Source organism: Scomber scombrus, chromosome 18, assembly GCF_963691925.1.
Source record: "Scomber scombrus chromosome 18, fScoSco1.1, whole genome shotgun sequence".
Taxonomy (NCBI): Eukaryota; Metazoa; Chordata; class Actinopteri; order Scombriformes; family Scombridae; genus Scomber; species Scomber scombrus.
Genome location: NC_084987.1, coordinates 12,971,843 through 12,990,348, shown reverse-complemented (window position 1 = coordinate 12,990,348; position 18,506 = coordinate 12,971,843). Strand labels below are relative to the sequence as shown.

Sequence of the window (18,506 nt, the reverse complement as noted above, 5' to 3'; positions counted from 1 at the left end):
TGTTACAAAAGCACAACCATCAAGGCTTTGAGAAAACAGCTCGTCTGTGTGTATATTGTTCATGGGAACTTGTTTCTTTTCTAGTTTGATGATTACTCGTGTTTTTACAACCCCCCCCCCCCCCCACCCACCCACCCCACCCCAACTCTGTAACTGGTCCAGCATAGACAAGTGTGCACCATCATTCACTGTGGCATCGAGGTGTTTCAACAATCTTGTGCGTGCCCAAACAATACCCTGTCCAAGGATTACTCACTGTTTCCTTTGGAGAGTCAGTTTGTTTTTCTATTTTGTCCATATATCCATGACTCCATATACCCGAGCGTTGTGATGTCAGCCTTTTCTCTCCATGTTTCTGGTTGTTCACAGTCGGTCTTGATGGCTCATCAAGTTGTCATGGCCTTCCAGCTTTTACAGCATTCCTTTCTTTATGTCCAGAGAGGAGGTTTTTTCATCAGCACACACTGACTGCGCTGTAAAATAAGCCTGTGAATAGACCAAAAGCTTTGAGGTGCACTCAAAGCCAGGTACGTTGTGTTGATATTGGAAGAGTCCTGCCTTCCCTCAGAGTGTGATGCCACTTTGGGCTTGGCCTTCCTTTTGGAAGAACAGTAGGAGGTCACAGTCTGTGAAAGTCTGCCTTGGGGGTTTTCTGTGTGTGAAAACCTAGCGACTTATGCTACACAGAAGAAAAATGTGTGGGAGAGAGAATGAGGAGAAAGGAGAAGAAAGTTTGGTCACCACGGCCTTGGTTTCACGTTCAACAAAGGAGTGATCACCAATAGACGGAGGAGGAGGGTTGATACAAGGAGGAGGAGTGACTACTGGCCTAACAGACATGATAGATGTCTTTAATAAGCTCTGGCTGCTTTTTTTAGTGTCCTCCAGGATTTGTTGTTATTAAGATCTAGGTCTTATTATGATGACCACCTCTTACATCGTCTCCCACATCATGCTGGGCATCAGTCCAGACAGTCAAAATAAACACAAAGTCAAAAGCCCCCCCTGTACTTCTGCTGATAAGGCACTTGTTGATGGTGCCAGCATGTCTCACTCCTGACCATGGAATAAATGGCTCAACAGCAGTCAGCAGTGATAGAGAAAAAAAAACATCCTGCTTGGTGATCACCTGTTGAATCAGTTGGAATCTGCACCTCAAAGCCCTGTAGCCAGTGATGTAGCATTACCACATTACAGGCTAAATTGCAAAAGGATGTTTAGGTAAAAGGTGTATGATGGCTTTAATAAGCATTTCCATTATGAAAAGGAGGGAGAAGGAAGCGGAAGGAGAAAGAGGAGCTCATTGGGAATACATGTTGGACCGTGGGAGTCATCAAGAACTCGTGCTCATCACTGTTGAAAAACAAAATGAGAACATTTTATTGCACTTCCATTTCTTTTTGCGAATAACAATCACAAACACTCCCCTTTAGTGTGTCTAAGTAGCTTCAAGCTCTATCACAGACATAGATTTGGTGAGGGCCCATGTTTTATTAATTTGCAGATGAGCTCAGCTATTGATGGCGTTGGCTGCCCATGGGTTCAATTAGGATAATACAAGGAGAGGGGCAGATTATGGGCAGCTATTTAAGTGAGGGTATATCTCTTCCTGACAGTTATAGTCCAAATGCAACAAATTGCACCTTGGTGGCTGTGAGCGGCGCCATATCAGTCCACTGGTGATGAAACATGCCAGTGTGGCAGGTCAGCCGTGTGGAGACGACACCAGGCTGTGTGAGCCATGTAGCCTGTTCTCCCTGAGCTAACAACACAGGCCTGAGTGCACCCTATTCCTACTCAGTTAATAGCAGCCATTTAGAAAACAGCAGTCTATATGGTGGTGCGCTGAGTGCATGCTCTACCCAGCCAACCCTAAACAGTCTCACTTAGCATGACTCTCTCTAAACTATTGCACTTCTGCTTCCCAGGACGCTCTGGGCTGAAAGCTTGTGAGTGTCAACAGCTGAACAGGGCAAAACAAGAACAACGTAAATATCACATTTTACAAATACAAGCCTGTGTGAGTGAATATTCTCAGCTTCAGCAAGACCATCTTACAAGCAGCCATAAAAGGAGGGATGTGTGTGGCCTGTGGGGCAGAAAACTGCTCACAGCCTCTCTTTCTTTCTTCTGGGGTGAACATTTATTATGATTGATCGGGGCCTTGACTGTAACTTCGCTGTGCAATGAAAACAATCTACTGTACATTGTCTCTGAAGCGCTTTGTGTGAAATTGAATAGGGAGGCCATAAAGTGGAACCGGAGACACTGACCCAAGCATGCCAAGCCTGGCCGTTATCTTAGTTCTGTGTTCAGTCTGTTCAAAGCATTAAAACTGCAGACAGACAGCCCAAGCTCTATAGAGAGTGGCTGTACTGTTTGCTTTCTTTTTGCTTAGGGAAATGACGAGTGTTTCTCAGCTGCATTGAGGCAGCATGTTTAGGCTACAGTCGTTGAGATAACCCAGTTCTCCTCTCCGCACCCTGACAGCAACAGTTGAAAGAGTGGGTATTCTCAGGAGCAGTGTAGGTTTGCTCACGGAAGATGAGGAAGCAGATCCTCTTTTTTTCTTTTAACTTAAGAGCAGGTTGTTTCAGTCTGAGTGCAGTGACTTAATAGTCATATATTTTGTATTTTAACAACATCTGTCCTCAACTGGCTTCCACTGCTACCATGGGATGAGTAATACTCTACTTTCTTAGATACGTTGCACAAAAGATCCATGTCACACCTTTTCAGAAAACCATCAATTTTTAACAATAATTCTGCAAGAACTTGTCTTAATCTATCAACACGGCTCTAAAATAATATCAGCCTTCCATAGAATGAGTGAAAACATACCAATATTCCCTGAATATAGATCCATCTTAAATCTTGACGTGTGAAGTATTTTATCATCCTGACCCACTAACCCTTCCTTCTCCTTGTTCTCCTGCCACGGCTTTCCCTTTTCCCTGCTCCAGCCAGGATGGGGCAATAGGGCACCGCTAATTTGCTTGGTGGGTCATTAATTCCTCGGACGGCTATGGGGTCAGCAGAGCAGGCGAGCTTTGTTGTTTGATATTGGGCGATACGGTGGTGGGGAGGCAAAGCAGATGTTTGTGTTGGCTGTCGAGGGAAAACAGCATACTTGATGCCAACCCAATCACCATCTCATGCCAGGCAACAGCTGCCCAAATATATTTCAGCCAAAGTCTGGCAACGAGACGCAAGGGTGACCAGATCAGCAGATTAACTCACTTTTGATTTATTTTCTCATGCTCCTTTAGCCATAATATAATTTGTTTTATTGCGTATACCAAAGCCGCTCATTTGAAGGACTGTTCTGTGAGCAGTTTGTCTTTTTATTTGCCAAAATAATCTTGGGCAGGTGTGAGGTTATTCATGGAGATTTTATATTTGCAAGTCTGAAAGTTGAAGGTGAACTGGACACTGATAAATAGAAAACATACAGTAGTTTGTCTGCTTTGTTGTGTGCAGCTGATGTTCGCTGTGCTTTCGCCTTTGAGGAGAGATGGGAATCTTAGCAGAGAGGACACAAAGAAACGGAGTCATAGACTAACCCAGATTTTTCGCTGGCCACGGTAAAAATATAACAATGTATGCGCATACATAGACCCCAGAACAAGGACAGTTCATTTAACTCTCTCCTGCCTCTCCACTCAACTGATATGAGCCATTCATCACCGCCCACCTTCATATCTGTGTGCTGCGTGGGAAGGACAGTATGGGTATGCATGTGTGTTTGCGTGAAAACAGATTAAAGATAAATATCGTCCTCGTTGCCCACACATTTGGATTCTGTTGTAAAATCCCCCAAAATGTATGAGATTCAGACCGACTTCACTCTGTTGTCCAGCTAACACTCAGAGTGTGCTGCCCTCTACTGATCTTTTCATGAACATGTGTACTCCAGACATCTGCTGTTAACAAACTACAATAGTTTGAAAAAGTCTGACAGGGAACAGGGAAAGGATTAACTGAATTTGCATTTTGGTCAACACAATTTCTTAAATATGTTTTTTTCGAACACAAATTTGAATGATCAGAGATAACATTTATACAAGCTACTCCTAACTGCTTCCTCACCACCTTTAGTACATTGCACTTTCCTGGATCTAACATGTTTGTCTAAAGATACAAACAGCCCCCTACAAACAGGGATCCCTCAGATGATGCTAATTTGAAAGCAACACTTACGACTCATTTTTACTGCCTCTCTATATGTTACTGTGCTGTACATAACAAGAGGGTGAGCACCTGTGAAAAGAAAGAGCTACGCTGTCATGCAGGAATATTTCAAATCCTGAATTATCATTAGCTCATTCTTCATCTCTAGCTTAGTCGAGGTGGAGTGGGGGAATCAAAGGAGCCAAGTAATGAGGACCCACAGTAGCAGGCAAGGTAACCGTGGTTACATGTGGTGCATTAATGTATGTAATCTGTTACTGTGTCTGTGACAAGACAAGGACATGTAGTGTGCTAATTAAAGAAACCTTTCACTGCTCCTCCCTTAGACATAGGTCATATCTCATTAATGATGGTCTCAATGCACAAGGAGTCATTCATTAATGGTTATTTGGAAAAAGAAAGAAGATGTGGGGGTAGAGGAAATTCCTGTTTGCAGATACAACCTATAGCATACAAACCTAAATGAGTGTTTCCTCACTGATGCACAAGTGTGGATGGTCCCAGATTATCCAAGCAACAGCATCTTAAAGATTTATTATACAATTTTAAAAAATGCCAAGTGCAGCCTCGACATTGTAGCCTGCTATCACATGACAAAGCATGAAAATTATTCTTACGGGAAAAAAAGATTTGCCTTTGTTCAAAAACATTAATTTTTATTTTTTGAAATGAATGGATATTTACAAAAACAAAAACGATCAATGGCATGTTAATGTCATGTACATTACTAAATACAAAAAATATATCATTGAAAAAAATAAACCACATCTTCAAAATGCTTTCATTTCTGACACACCATTCTGAAAAAAAAGAAAAAAAGAAGGAAAATAAAAAGCTGAGCTTGCTCCTGGGTTAAGGGTTCAGCAGTGAAACCAATCCCACTTTAAGAAAAAGGAGAGATGCACAACCTCACGGTCAGTGCTTGGATGTTCAGTGCACAGGGACACTTGTACAGAAACCATCGAATGGTAGTGCACAGGCAGAGAGGCTGGTACTTGTACAGAAACCATCGAATGGTAGTGCACAGGCAGAGAGGCTGGTCTGCAATAACAGCATTTTAGTGGCTCTAGTAATATTACAAACCAAGCCAGGGGAATGTCTTTTTGTTCCTTAAGACTATAACCCTCTCTGGACAGAAATAATTACATTTCCCTATGTGCTTAAATGCTACTTCAAACAGCCCTCCATAGCAAAAAAAACACACACAAAAAAACCAAAACCAAAACCAAAAAAGAGAAAGTCTAAGAAGTATGGAAGGTTGTAGAGACTATGGTTATATCTACTGTTTTGTTTTCTCTTTGTCATCATAAGAACATTTTTAAATGGCTGACCTGCTCTCATGATGAAATTATTTCATGATCTCAACATATTAATCTTTGTTCTCTCGTGATCAACTTTGGGAGAAAAAAAAAATCTGATCTTTCACATGATTATTAGAAAAAGTGTGCAAGATGTAGCAATCATCTATAATCCAAATACATGAGGCGATCCGGCCGTGATATTGCTTACGTCCAAGGTCATTATATTGTAGCTTACTGCCACAGGTGCACCATCACTCCCTGTAGGGGAATATTACAGCAATATTAGCAGTAGTGTAGTTGCATTAGCTTAACACATAACACATGGTGTCAAATTATGATATCAAATATGACCTGCTACATTTGGCAACCTTACTGATTATAGATGATCACGATATCCCAGTCTACATGGTTATTATGGAAATAAAATGAAATAAAAACAATTAAATAATTGATGCTGTGATCACAGGAAAACGAAAGATTATTTTTATCGACATCATGAAATACTTACTCCACAATCATGAGAAAATAAAGCATAAAAAATGTGTGTACCATTGCAAAGGCTGCACAATATCTTAATAATAATAATAATAATTATAATAATAATAATAATAATAATATGTTCAGAAAATATTTGGAACTAGATAAGCATCTCACTGTGCTGATGTTTGAATGAGGGATGTGCCAAATTGTTTAAATAAGTGCAGTAGTTCATGGGAAATTGACAAAAGTGTTCAAAATTGCACTTTTGCAGTGTTAAGAAACCTTAAAATTCCTCCTCTGCACCAAAATCAAATGACTTCTTCCGTGGTTTCACTTTTACACTAATTGAAATCTGGATTTGGGGACATTCTACAAACAAACAAAAGAGGCAGGACAGAAAATGTAACACCCGTGGCTTCTACAACCTCCCGTAAAGGAATCCCTGTCTGAATATAAAAGCAAATGAGCCATTATCCTCGACAAGTGCAAATCCTCCCTGAGACTGGTCCATGTACCTACACAGACATCAGATTCAGCATGATACAACCCAAGTAACCTACTAGCAGACTAAACGAGTCACATCTGACCGGCCTAAAATTGTGTTTGGTGCCATTTCTGCAGCTCCAGTAGTACTGTTTTCATACAACATTTGAGACAAAACACAGGGATTCATCATTATTACCAATCAGTCACTATAAAGGCTCTTCGAGCAGCATGTAAACCAGACTGGATAAAAAACAGGTTGATCACAAAAAAATGTTTTGAGTTGATCACACAGTTATTATTGCTAAAATGATTATCACTTTGATTTATTTGAATGATGAACCCCCTCCAGATACGTGACCAGGAACTGGTCTCCATCCACAGATATGTAGAGAACAGAGCTGTGAGATATCACAGTAACTGGAGATGAGTGAGGAAGAGCTGAGTGAAGTGATTCAGCGTGTGATGCTCTGAGCTTCAGGGACTCTGGTGGCCGACAGAGGGAGATTAGGTCATCGCGTGTCTGTGAGCTGACCTCGGCTATGCAGACTCTGGAAGTGGGCCTCCTTCAGGATGCGGTTGATCTGCAGGTAGGTCACCAGGTTTGTAGGGCCGGCCAGTTCGGAGTAGTCGGCTGAGCTTGGGGGACTGCAGGGGCCCACAGCACATCGACTGCTGCAGCTCCCAGCCACATGTTCTGGACTACTGATGCTGCTGCTGCTCTCACTGTTGGATGACTAAAATCAGGATGTCAACATTAGCAGTATGACAACAAACCTTTGTCCATGGTTTAAAAACAAGAGCTACGGATGAATCAATATCTAAATGTTCCACATTCACATGAACACTGATTTCAAAGCAGATTTCATTTTTGAAAAAACAAAAAAACAACTCAAAGCTGACATGTTTTGGGGTGAGTCTTGACATTTTCCAAAGCTGGTTGTTGAATTCACTTAGGATAGTATGAAATGTCAAACCAAGACCACTTTAAACAGGAGGGTCTTGGTTGGCTTCCAAGGAAACTCTGATTCACCTTTGGTGTTAACACAAAGCAGACAGACCAACCACCGGATTTTCTGATAGTAAATATGTGACAAAAGTATAACTAAAAAAAACTAACTGCATCTCTTGATCGTGAGAAGTGTTGATTAAGTGATCGATTGATATAATTGCGTAAGACGTTTTGTTAACTTGAGCTGCAACTTACAATTACTTTTATCATCAAGCCATGTTGCACCACCATAGCCCAGAACAGACAAACTGGCTGCATTTTTCACGAGTTTCATGGCTCTAATAACTAATAATGCTCATGATGCTAACCTAGCCATTTCCACATGAGCTAAACAAGCTAGATTAACACTTTACACACAGTAAAGCACGGTTTAGCATAATTTTCTGGACTGATGATGCCGGATGATGGTTGTAGTCAGTCCATATGATGTGATGTTCACAGCTCTTAGTTTGTGAAGAGTCTGTGTAAACAGGAAATAGACTGCAACTAAAAACGCCACAATGTATCTTGTTTTCTTTCTTTGGTTTGATTCAAGTGAAGTGTGTATGCAGCCCAAAATATACCAAAACTGCTGCTACTTAAATTTTAAGTAGCAGCAGTTTTGGTATATTTGGGCAAATGTTAGTTTAAGGCTGGATCCAAATGTCCAGACTCCAGACAATGGGCCTCAATCTGCTAAACTAGACGTGAAGGTCCTCAGTTGAGGATTTAATGTAAATATAATATTAGCAGTGTTGAGCCATTCACGTAAAGGGAAAATCTCACTGAGCAAGCTGCAGGTTCGGAGGGTGGATTTCAGCACAGGACAACTTTTTGCCTGGTTTTGTTACAATTCACACTCCACATCAGTATTAAGATATGATTTCAATTTGACTGTTTATTGTACCTCAGAGTCCCAGGCATCCCGTCCTGGCTCAGGAGAGAGAGGATGAGCTCTGCTTTGCCTTTTGGCTTGGGGCACCAGGTGGCTGCTCTCCTCATCATGGCCACCACGCTGCCGCTTCCTGCTTAGGGCACAAGTACAAACACAGACAATTAAAAAAAAACACACACACTTACACTGAGCAAAACAGGTGGTGGTCACACAATACTCCAATACTAACAATCTTAAAAAACATAGAAGCAGCACTTGAAGTCAGTACATCTAAGGAAGGTTGGTAGGCTTTTAGGCTAACACAGACTTTATGCCATTATTTATTCTGTATACACATCCACGACCCCATTTACATAATAAATACATATGTGTATATATAAATATATATTCATAAATATATAAATATATATCCGTATGAACAGCCATTACATAATGCTCCCACTTTCGTTTCCACAACAAGCTAGCCATGTTACCAAGGTCAAAACAAAACAAAGATAACAGAGTAAGCTCATTAAATAATCGACAAACACGGCTGTAATCAACAAGGCCTACTGCTGCTCCAATGAGTGAAACCTAAGAATTTGCTCGAAAAATGCCAATAATTATTATTTTAAATGGCTGCTGCAAGTGGACATTTAAGGCCACAGTAACGTTACTGCATCTTAAAAGGATCCATTGTGTGTTTTTAACATACAGCGTTAACGCTAGCTATATGATCACTTATCGATAAATAAAGCACTGTACGCCTCACTCACCTGTTTTCAGTCAACATGTGATGACACTGAAGGCATCAATCTCGAAGAATTTCCTTTGTATTTATTCTGACCAGCCTGGAGGACCCGGCTAGTTGACGTTATCGGCTTTTTTTTTAGCTTGTTTCCTGACACTCGATGGCCTATCAACTGAGCTAGCAAACTAGCCTTGCCTGACTAGCTATTTATACTGAACAATTATGTGATAAAGTTAACCATTATCTCAGGAAAGAAATCTGATGTAATTAAACTAAGCGGATACTTTATGTAACTGGTTAACTATCCGGCGTTAATGAGCTAGCTAGTGACCGAGCCAGCCCCACTTGATAAAACGTAAGTTACAAGCTATCGAGAGAGCTAGCTAACGTTTCTGCTAGATAACCTTCTTAGCTGATTATGCTCTTAAGTAACCGTATACAGCACATATTACAGAAAGCCCGCTAGGCTACTTTCATAAAAGGCTAAGAATCTCCATATCACAGCTCAAGTAATATTAAATTTATTTAGATTTAGTTCAACCCTAGCTGTAATAATAGCCTCAGCTACATCCACAGCCAGCCGCGACAGTTGTGTTTACATGGCACTGCGGCTGCGCAGAGACCCTGAATGGTACGTTCAGGTGAAATCGGGGAAAAAAATCAACGACGATTTTGCTTTTATGATATGCGTGGTGTCAGATATAATGTGGTATAATCGAGAGAAAGTGGTAGTTATTAATGAGATGATTTGCTGTATAATTATTGCGCAGTTTACACATATTTAATGTTATAGAGGTAGGCTGTTTTCGGAAATGTATTAGACATTTACGAGTAGCAAGTTAAGGCAACAAAAATAACACTGGCGCACGTTTTGCAGTGTAACATCAGAATCTGCGACTTTACACGATGATTAATTGAATAATTACACAGCATTAATTTATTGATTTCATTAATAAAATGGTAATAGGTCTAAATCAGCCAACAAGTCGACACACATTTCCCTTTTACAGATGCTGTTGCTGGCAAATATTTGACCTGACACAATAATATACCCAAAAGATGTCGCTGTTTACAATGGGACGCGTATTCGATACACTGGCTAAATGCAATTTGGCTATTGCTTCAGGGATTAGAAATACCCACTGCGACTTTAATGAAAAATATGTATAAACTGCTTAGACAGAGAGCTACAGTGCCATATTTCGCCTTAATTATGACGAGGATATATTAAATGGATAATGCTTTACTCAGATTGTTTTTATATTGGCCTATTTATTTATATGTATTTGCATGGAACTGTTAAGACATTGCAGCTGGAAAGAAAACAAACGGACTGAAGGGTTGACATCTTCTCAACCCGGAAATTACACTCTGCAAAGCAGCCAGTCCAGTCAGCCAATAGTGTAAAAAAAAAAAGAGAAAGACAAAAACGCCTACACCAATGACTCAATCGGCGGACGGAGGTGAGATTAACAGGGATTCTCAGCGGCGGCAGTCCCATTAGTATAAAAGGTAATAATCGCAATGGGCACCACCGACTCAAAACTGAACTTCAGGAAAGCAGTGATTCAGCTGACAACCAAAACACAGGTATTATGCGCCTCCTAACTGAACACAAGATTATATAGACCTACAAAACTGATGAGCGCGCCGCATCACCGAGGAGATGAGATAACGTTTATGATGTGGTAGCATAAATACAGACTGTCTGATGTTGTATACAGCCTTTATAATTCACGTATATTTTACATATTTATGAAAATGTGTATAAACGCGATGCATGGATCGAACTCAAAATACGTCGTATTTCTCATCAAATGTTGGATTAAATGATGGCATATTCTGCGATGCCAACACCATAAACCTTTATTCAAACTGTGCATGTTTAGTTTAGACAGAGAGATGAACGATGGCGTAGATAAATCAAAGCTGATGACGTTGGTTTGGAAATGACCACGTTTGCAGATGCGGCAGGTGCTTAGATCAGTGTGCCAGATAATGTGTCCTCACTGTTAGAATACAGGCTGTGTTTACATTGCCATTAGATAGGCCTTGAAAGAGCAATAGACAGTGATGCAAGACTTAACATCAATGTAATATGATCCAAAAGGCAAAATTATATGTTACAATATATATTGTATATATTTACTTTACAATGCAAGATCATCAGGTCATTTGTATTTCAAGTCTTACTAACTTAAAATGCTCCATTTGGCATATGGGTATTGAATTATAAACATATTTTCTACAGCCAGTGGAAGCCACAGACGATGCCTTCTGGGACCAGTTCTGGGCAGACACTACCACCACAGTCCAGGATGTTTTTGCACTGGTGCCAGCTGCAGAGATAAGAGCTGTTCGAGAGGAGTCCCCCTCAAATTTAGCGACCCTCTGCTATAAGGTACACACAGTATGAACTTTTACTGCATCTATGTAGCAGCAGATGAGATTGCATGAGGGCAGGCTTGCATTGAGGCTTTAACATGGTATAATGTTGTTTTAAAAGAATGCAGGATTTTTTTCTCTCAGTCTGTTATTAAAACACAGCCCCATGGTCTCAGATGTGGGAATAAATGAGTCAACTCCCCTTCCTTTCTCTTTGCTTCCTGTTTCTAGCTCCCAGCTTCCGTTTGAAGCTGCCTATCAGAAACAAAACAGACACACTGGATACTTGCAGCCTAATTAAATAAAGAGGAGGAGATGAGAGCCCTTGAAGCTGGGCTGATTCAAAGGGATTTGTTACCCATTTTAGGCACAAGCTGCAGAATGTTGTTGATTGAACATAGATAATAAATCATGTTCAAACAAAAGTATTTGTTAAATGCCCAAAACAACAACAAATGTCTCCATCTCATGGGCAACATATTTTTATTGTCAAATGAATCAAGCTGTAGATATCCAGTGTAGTTCCTGAACAAACAATAGCCACTCCACATAACTTTATGTTTACCGAAATATACATATATATATATATATATATATTATATTCTGGATAGATGAGTACATTCAGACACTGTATCTTTGTTCTCGATAATAAAATCATCCCAGTTGATGGCATAGTAAAATAAAAATATTTTAAGGATATGGTTAGTTAATCAAAATACTGGGATCTGCTAAGAATTTGATGTTTAATAAAAGAGTGTTACAATAGGTTTTGATTGTAGAACAAATAAAGACCTCAAGCTATTTGTTATTGTACTTCATGTATTGACTTTGTAATAACTTCTTAAACTCTTAAAAAGAAGCTTAACATAAATAAAAAAGGGGCACCAATGCAGTCACAGGGAATTGGATGAATCATCAAAAACTAATAAGATGGCACATTACCTTAAAATGGTAGAGCAAGCTTTTTCTGTCTGAAGTCAAATAATGAAGCTGCATTTTTAATGTAATCAGTTTGTGACTATGTGTGTGTGTACTTCCTTTTCTCAACTCTTTAGGCAGTGGAGAGGCTTGTACAGGGGGCAGAGTCTGGCTGCCCTACAGAGAGGGAGAAGCAGGTGATCCTGAACTGTACTCGTATCCTGACCCGCATCCTTCCGTACATCTTTGAGGACCAGGACTGGAGAGGATTCTTCTGGTCAACGGTGCCCGGTGCTGGGCGGGCTGGGGTGAGTGCACTCAGGAAAGAAAAATCTATTTTCCATCTTTCCTAAAAAGAAGAAAACAAATCAAGTCACTTTGAATCACTTTTAATGCTGATTATCAGACAGTGTAGCTGTTTTTTGTGTAGTCTTACTCTGAGCACATGATAATTGCATGAAGCGTCATACTATAGTATACCATGATGATACAACATAATGAATACCTCTACTATACCAGACAAGCCCCATTTGGCTCAAGTGGCCACAACAAATGGGAGATATACCATGGCATTATTTAACAAAAAAACTTTATTAAACCAAATTCACCCACATGAAGCCAAATTAAAAAGGTAACTAAGTAGAATTAAAGCCTGGGATTTGGGTATCAGTTGTGTCAGTGGTGTGCAGTGTGCATGCATTTAAGATGTATTTATGTGCGTTGAGTGAAAGAAAGTAAAACATAACACAACTGAGGAAACACGACTCAACCAAACCAAAACAAGTAACTGTAGGGGAAAACAGAGAAATGCACACAGCAGCAGCCGCCAGCAGTCAGTGGAGAGTGACGTGTGCTGCAGCCCAGAATTAAATAACCTGGAAACACCCTTAGATGTTCCTCGTTGTACAACAAATAGTTGTCTGCGAAACAAAGCAGACAACCAGGACACCTGCACGCATAGCACACAACAGATAATGTTGCATTGGTTATTACAAGACTCATCCTTCACTCAGTTAATCAGTTAAAGTAGTTTCCTCATTCCAGTTGTAAGGAGTTGTGTTTTCCTCTTTCCTTGTAGAGCAAGAAATATGTCGCAAGATCATTTCAGCTGTTACTGAGCCATTTCATTTGGCTCGTCACCCTATTCTACAATTTGACCATTCACGTAATTTGTTTCAGTTGATTGGACAGAAAAATATTCAACATTTCGATCAAGTTTCAAACATTATGATGTTATGCTTTCCAGACAGATGATCTCGATGATGATGACGGAGCTCGACCACTGGCCGAGTCGCTGCTCCTGGCTATCGCTGACCTGCTCTTCTGCCCTGACTTCACCGTGCATAGCCACAAGAGAGGCCCTGTGAGTACCCAGCATCACTGTCCTGTCACTGCATGATCCAAAGTCAGCAAGTTTATTATGTCATTACCATTCAGAAAAAAAATACAGACACATTATGGCAGTTTAACATGATCTGGTTGTTTTTCAAGTGTACAAATATTTTTGAACACTGTTTCCTTCTTCCTGGTTTGAAGTTGCCCAACTGACCTTCCACCCGAGTTCCTCTAAACAGAAACCATTGAAAAAAGATCGTAATGGATAATGCATGTCAGTCTTACCAGGAAGAATTCCTAGTCCATTATGGGCAGGCAGGAATGTTGCATGTCATATTGCAAATTTGCAGATCACAATCACAACTCTGCTCATCATTTCACCATCTTTCTGTTGTTTCTTAAGTAAATAACATCATGCAAAACTACCACAAGGCTCTACTGCAAACTTCAGATAAAGTCAGACTGCCCTCAGAAAAATGGTGACATTCTAATTGCACAATAGAAATGTGAAAAAGAAGGGTTTGGAGGTTGGAGCAGTGAACAAAATATTATAATTAGACACTAGAGATGGTAATTTGCATCCTGTCTCGTCCCAACAGTCAACATTTTTCCATTGCAGCAATATTTCCATCACCTTAGCTGAATCTATTAGTTGCTTTAACTGTGTGACAGATGGCTGATTAGAAAAATGCTTAAGCATCAAAGAATGAACCAAAAACCAAGCAAGGTCTTGTTAGAGACACATTTGCAATGTTATTGATCATATATTCTGGGAAATGTTAATCCTGCACTTAATTAGATTCATGAATGTTTTTCCAGGACTCAGTAGAGAACATGCAGTCTATAGACAGCTGTGAATACATCTGGGAGGCAGGGGTGGGCTTCGCACAGTCCCCCCCTCTTAATTACATCCATGACTTGAACAGGTAAGTCTGGGTGCTGTGCGCAGCTGTCGTTAGTAACATCTGTGTCACATATAGACTTTACCTTCTCATCTTGATGTTGGACTGACCAAAACTCTTCTTTTTTTTGGCCATCTGTTTTTTTGTGTCTGATGCTCACCAGGACAGAGCTGCTAAGATTGTTACTAACCTGCTTTTCTGAGGCCATGTACCTGCCTCCTTCAACAGACAACAGTGTCCTCAACCCCTGGGTGACATTCTTTTGTTCCACAGAAAATAGGTAAGGTGTTGGAATGCACAAAATGCTAGCTAAAAACTGACATGGCACATTCTTGAATCACCAATGTGGTCTTTATATCTTTGTCCCTAGGCATGCCTTACCACTGTTCACCTCTCTGCTCAACGTGGTGTGTGCCTATGATCCAGTGGGCTATGGCATCCCATACAACCATCTGCTCTTCTCTGACTACCGGGAGCAGCTAGTGGAGCAGGCCGTACAAATCCTCATTGTGACACTGGAGCATGATGGAGGGGTTCCCTACCGGCCTCCCTCTCCATCCAGCATGGAGGAACAAGAGGTACAACACAAAAGACTACCAGAAATAAACCAATCAGATGCTTACATGTACATGTGTGTTTTTATATCATTCATGCTTTTATCTTTGTGCAGACTACAGGCCCTGAAAACCTGTTTGTGAATTATTTGTCAAGGATTCATAGAGAGGAGGTATGCCTATCGCGATTTCTATAAAATACATGAAGATCATCTACACAAAGATCACTTGTCCCACACCTTCCTTTTTGTTCTCCAATTGGCAGGACTTTGACTTTGTACTGAAGGGTGTTGCTCGTCTGCTGACCAACCCTTTGACTCAGACTTACCTGCCCAACTCCACCAAGAAGATACAGTTCCACCAAGAGCTTTTGGTGCTTTTCTGGAAGCTTTGTGACTTCAATAAGGTTGGAAAGAAGTACAATTAAATATTTCTTTGGGTAGATTTGGCATTAAAAGTCTGTCTTATTCAGCACAATCGCTTTTGTGTTCCCACGACAGAAATTCCTGTTTTTTGTCCTGAAGAGTAGTGATGTCTTGGATATTCTAGTTCCTATTCTCTACTACCTTAATGATGCCAGGGCTGACCAGTGTAAGTCTCCTCTGCTGTGTTACTAGTTTCCATTCACCCAACAAAACTCTACTTTGCATTTGTATTTATTCCCCTTCTGATGTGTTGTATGCTTTGACTGCAGCCCGTGTTGGCCTCATGCACATTGGTGTGTTCATTTTGCTGCTGCTGAGTGGGGAGAGAAACTTTGGAGTGCGCCTGAATAAGCCCTACTCTATCCATGTGCCTATGGACATCCCAGTGTTTACAGGGACTCATGCTGATCTGCTTATAGTGGTGAGATGCCTGCCACATTGCATCATCCTGTTTTGATGGCAGCCTAATGAAAAAACAGTCAATCAGGGCTCACAGCTGTCACTTTGTTTGTTTTGCAGGTCTTCCACAAGATTATCACCACAGGCCATCAGCGTCTCCAGCCCCTATTTGACTGCCTCCTCACCATTGTTGTTAATGGTGAATTGCTTTGGCGCCATCTGTTGGACAATGCACATATTTTAACAATATCGACTCAAGTTTATTATCTCATAAAAAATAGATGTCACCTAATTAAAGATGCCTGTTATAGTTTGTGTCACTTAACTACACACTTATATGCTTAACTTTTCTCCTGTTTCCTTTACAGTGTCTCCCTATTTGAAGAGCCTGTCCATGGTAGCAGCTAATAAACTGCTCCACCTACTGGAAGCCTTCTCCACAAGCTGGTACCTGTTCTCTGCAGCCCAGAACCATCACCTTGTATTCTTCCTTCTTGAGGCGTTTAACAATATCATCCAGTACCAGTTTGATGGTGAGAGAATGCTGACATGTGACAGATTTCTGTGATTGAATGGAACTGCAGATAGAAGTTTTAGTTGGGACTTTGTTTCACAGCTTTAGCCAACACATCTGCTTAGGAAATCTGTCCCTTTCTCATTCACCTCCAGGAAACTGTAACCTGGTGTACGCCATCATCCGCAAACGTAACGTGTTCCACCAGCTGGCGAATCTGCCATCTGATTCCGCTTCCATTCAGAAGGCTTTGCAGAGAAAGAGGAAGTCTCCAGATGTGATTTCCCGCACCAGCTCCCAGGAGACTGTGTCCATGGAGGGCTCTCACCCTGCAGTGCCAGCAGAGCCTGGTACATTGAAAACCAGTCTGATCGCTATGCCAGGTACTGACTGATGTTACTGATTTAATGTTGAAACGCACATTTTGGAGAATTGGCTCTTTGTTCAACTTACTTTTCATTTTTGTAATATTGCAAATATCTCCTGACAGTATGGGAGATACTGTATCTGCCCTGTATACAAGCTAACTTGGACTAACTGTATGATCATTCAGAAAGGGCATATTTGGTTTGTCAGTCATTTTAAAATGTTGAAGTGAACCATTGGCTCATTTTCTCAAAAATATAAAAATGAGGATTTGTATTTTTGTTATTCTCAGAACATTCCAAGGTAAAACTAAAGCAACAAGTGCATTATTTAGTCAGCCCTTTGGGTCTTGGACAACATGGAGTTCTGTGATACAAAAATGAGAACACAATCATTGTTGTTTTTGCTCTTTTTAATGGTGTTTGTTGACAGAAAGAAACATATATAACATCAACAGACTTATTATTTATGTAATAACTTTTTCCTGATATATGTTTTCATGCAGGCATTGATAAACTGACTGAGAAGTCTCAAGTATCAGAGGATGGTACCATGGTGTCAGTCCCAAAGACAGACTCCCCAGACACAGTCCCCTCAGACCAAAGTGCAGTCACTGGGACTAGTGACACTGAGTCAAACTCAGGCAGAGACAATGAAGTATGTGTGTGTGTGTGTGTGTGTGTGTGTGTGTGTGTGTGTGTGTGTCTGTTTGTATGAGCTGTACTACTTCAAATGAATTTGCATGTTAGTAAATCCATTTCCTCACATTTAACAGGATGTTTTCTACACTGAAGCAGAAATGGAGAGAAGACGTTTGTCAAGTGCATCATCAACATCATTTTGGGCTCCCACACCTGAATGGGTCTGTAACTTATTTTCCTATCAGCCTTCTCTAGCTTTTCATAGATTCTATCTCTTTGGCAGAATGAGTATTTGACTCTTTTTGTCATAGGTCCTCTCTTGGAAGTGTAAGCTACCCCTGCAGACTATCATGCGTCTGCTGCAAGTGCTAGTTCCCCAGGTGGAGAAGATCTGCATTGACAAGTATGTAAAGTGTTTTCTTCCGTCTGGGTTCTCATGCACAAATTGGCTGTGATGCCTTCGCAATGCTCCCAGGAACATTTTAAAACAGCCTCATGTGTTTCCCTGCAGGGGTCTGACAGATGAATCAGAGATCCTCAAGTTTCTCCAGCATGGCACATTAGTGGGCCTGCTGCCAGTTCCTCACCCCATCCTCATCAGAAAGTATCAGGCCAATGCAGGCACTGCAATGTGGTTTCGCACCTACATGTGGGGTGTAGTCTATTTGCGGTGAGTAAGGCTAAGTTAAGAGCTAAGTTATTCAGACTGTCATCTTTACATGCTGACTAAAACTTTTTCATCTTTTTTTATTCTAGCAATGTGGACCCTCCTATCTGGTATGACACTGATGTCCGCCTTTTTGAAATTCAGAGGATGTAAGCAGAGCATTTTCTGACTAGAATGGGAATGTTCAACACCAGGATTCCTCTTTCCTTCAGTATATACTGGTTTCACCGTAAAACTCACTGTGTTTAACTTGCCTCGTAATCATCATAATGCTTGCCCCACACACCACCAACTTTGGTAGGAAAGTCATCTAGACTTGTGAGGTAGAG

General features: G+C 40.8%; 2 protein-coding genes across 2 annotated transcripts; one reads left to right on the top strand and one right to left on the bottom strand.

Moving 5' to 3' along the window:
* Window positions 1-6,961: 6,961 nt before the first annotated feature.
* Window positions 6,962-9,634, bottom strand: LOC134000232 (uncharacterized). Its single transcript, XM_062439573.1, has 3 exons — window positions 9,097-9,634; window positions 8,354-8,471; window positions 6,962-7,192 (listed from the first exon to the last, which is right to left on the bottom strand). Exons 1-3 carry the CDS (start codon window positions 9,111-9,113, stop codon window positions 6,968-6,970), a joined length of 360 nt encoding a protein of 119 aa, XP_062295557.1. The 5' UTR covers window positions 9,114-9,634; the 3' UTR covers window positions 6,962-6,967.
* Window positions 9,635-10,546: 912 nt separating this feature from the next.
* Window positions 10,547-18,449, top strand: hid1a (HID1 domain containing a). The gene is made up of 19 exons (XM_062439146.1): window positions 10,547-10,661; window positions 11,323-11,472; window positions 12,512-12,682; window positions 13,621-13,737; window positions 14,529-14,635; window positions 14,775-14,891; window positions 14,982-15,189; window positions 15,282-15,338; window positions 15,431-15,571; window positions 15,666-15,756; window positions 15,860-16,011; window positions 16,110-16,188; window positions 16,358-16,522; window positions 16,659-16,886; window positions 17,375-17,473; window positions 17,664-17,731; window positions 17,822-17,913; window positions 18,022-18,180; window positions 18,267-18,449. The coding sequence occupies exons 1-19, from the start codon at window positions 10,596-10,598 to the stop codon at window positions 18,328-18,330; spliced, it is 2,331 nt and encodes a 776-aa protein (XP_062295130.1). The 5' UTR covers window positions 10,547-10,595; the 3' UTR covers window positions 18,331-18,449.
* The last annotated feature ends 57 nt before the right edge of the window (window positions 18,450-18,506 follow it).

Coding starts and splice junctions, on each gene's coding strand:
- LOC134000232 (XM_062439573.1), bottom strand. Junction 7,193..8,353: donor GGGATGCCTGGGACTCTGAG/GTACAATAAACA, acceptor TCCTGATTTTAG/TCATCCAACAGTGAGAGCAG.
- hid1a (XM_062439146.1), top strand. CDS start 10,596: ATGGGCACCACCGACTCAAAACTGAACTTCAGGAAAGCAGTGATTCAG. Junction 15,339..15,430: donor CAAGGATTCATAGAGAGGAG/GTATGCCTATCG, acceptor TCCAATTGGCAG/GACTTTGACTTTGTACTGAA. Junction 17,732..17,821: donor GGGCTCCCACACCTGAATGG/GTCTGTAACTTA, acceptor TTTTTGTCATAG/GTCCTCTCTTGGAAGTGTAA.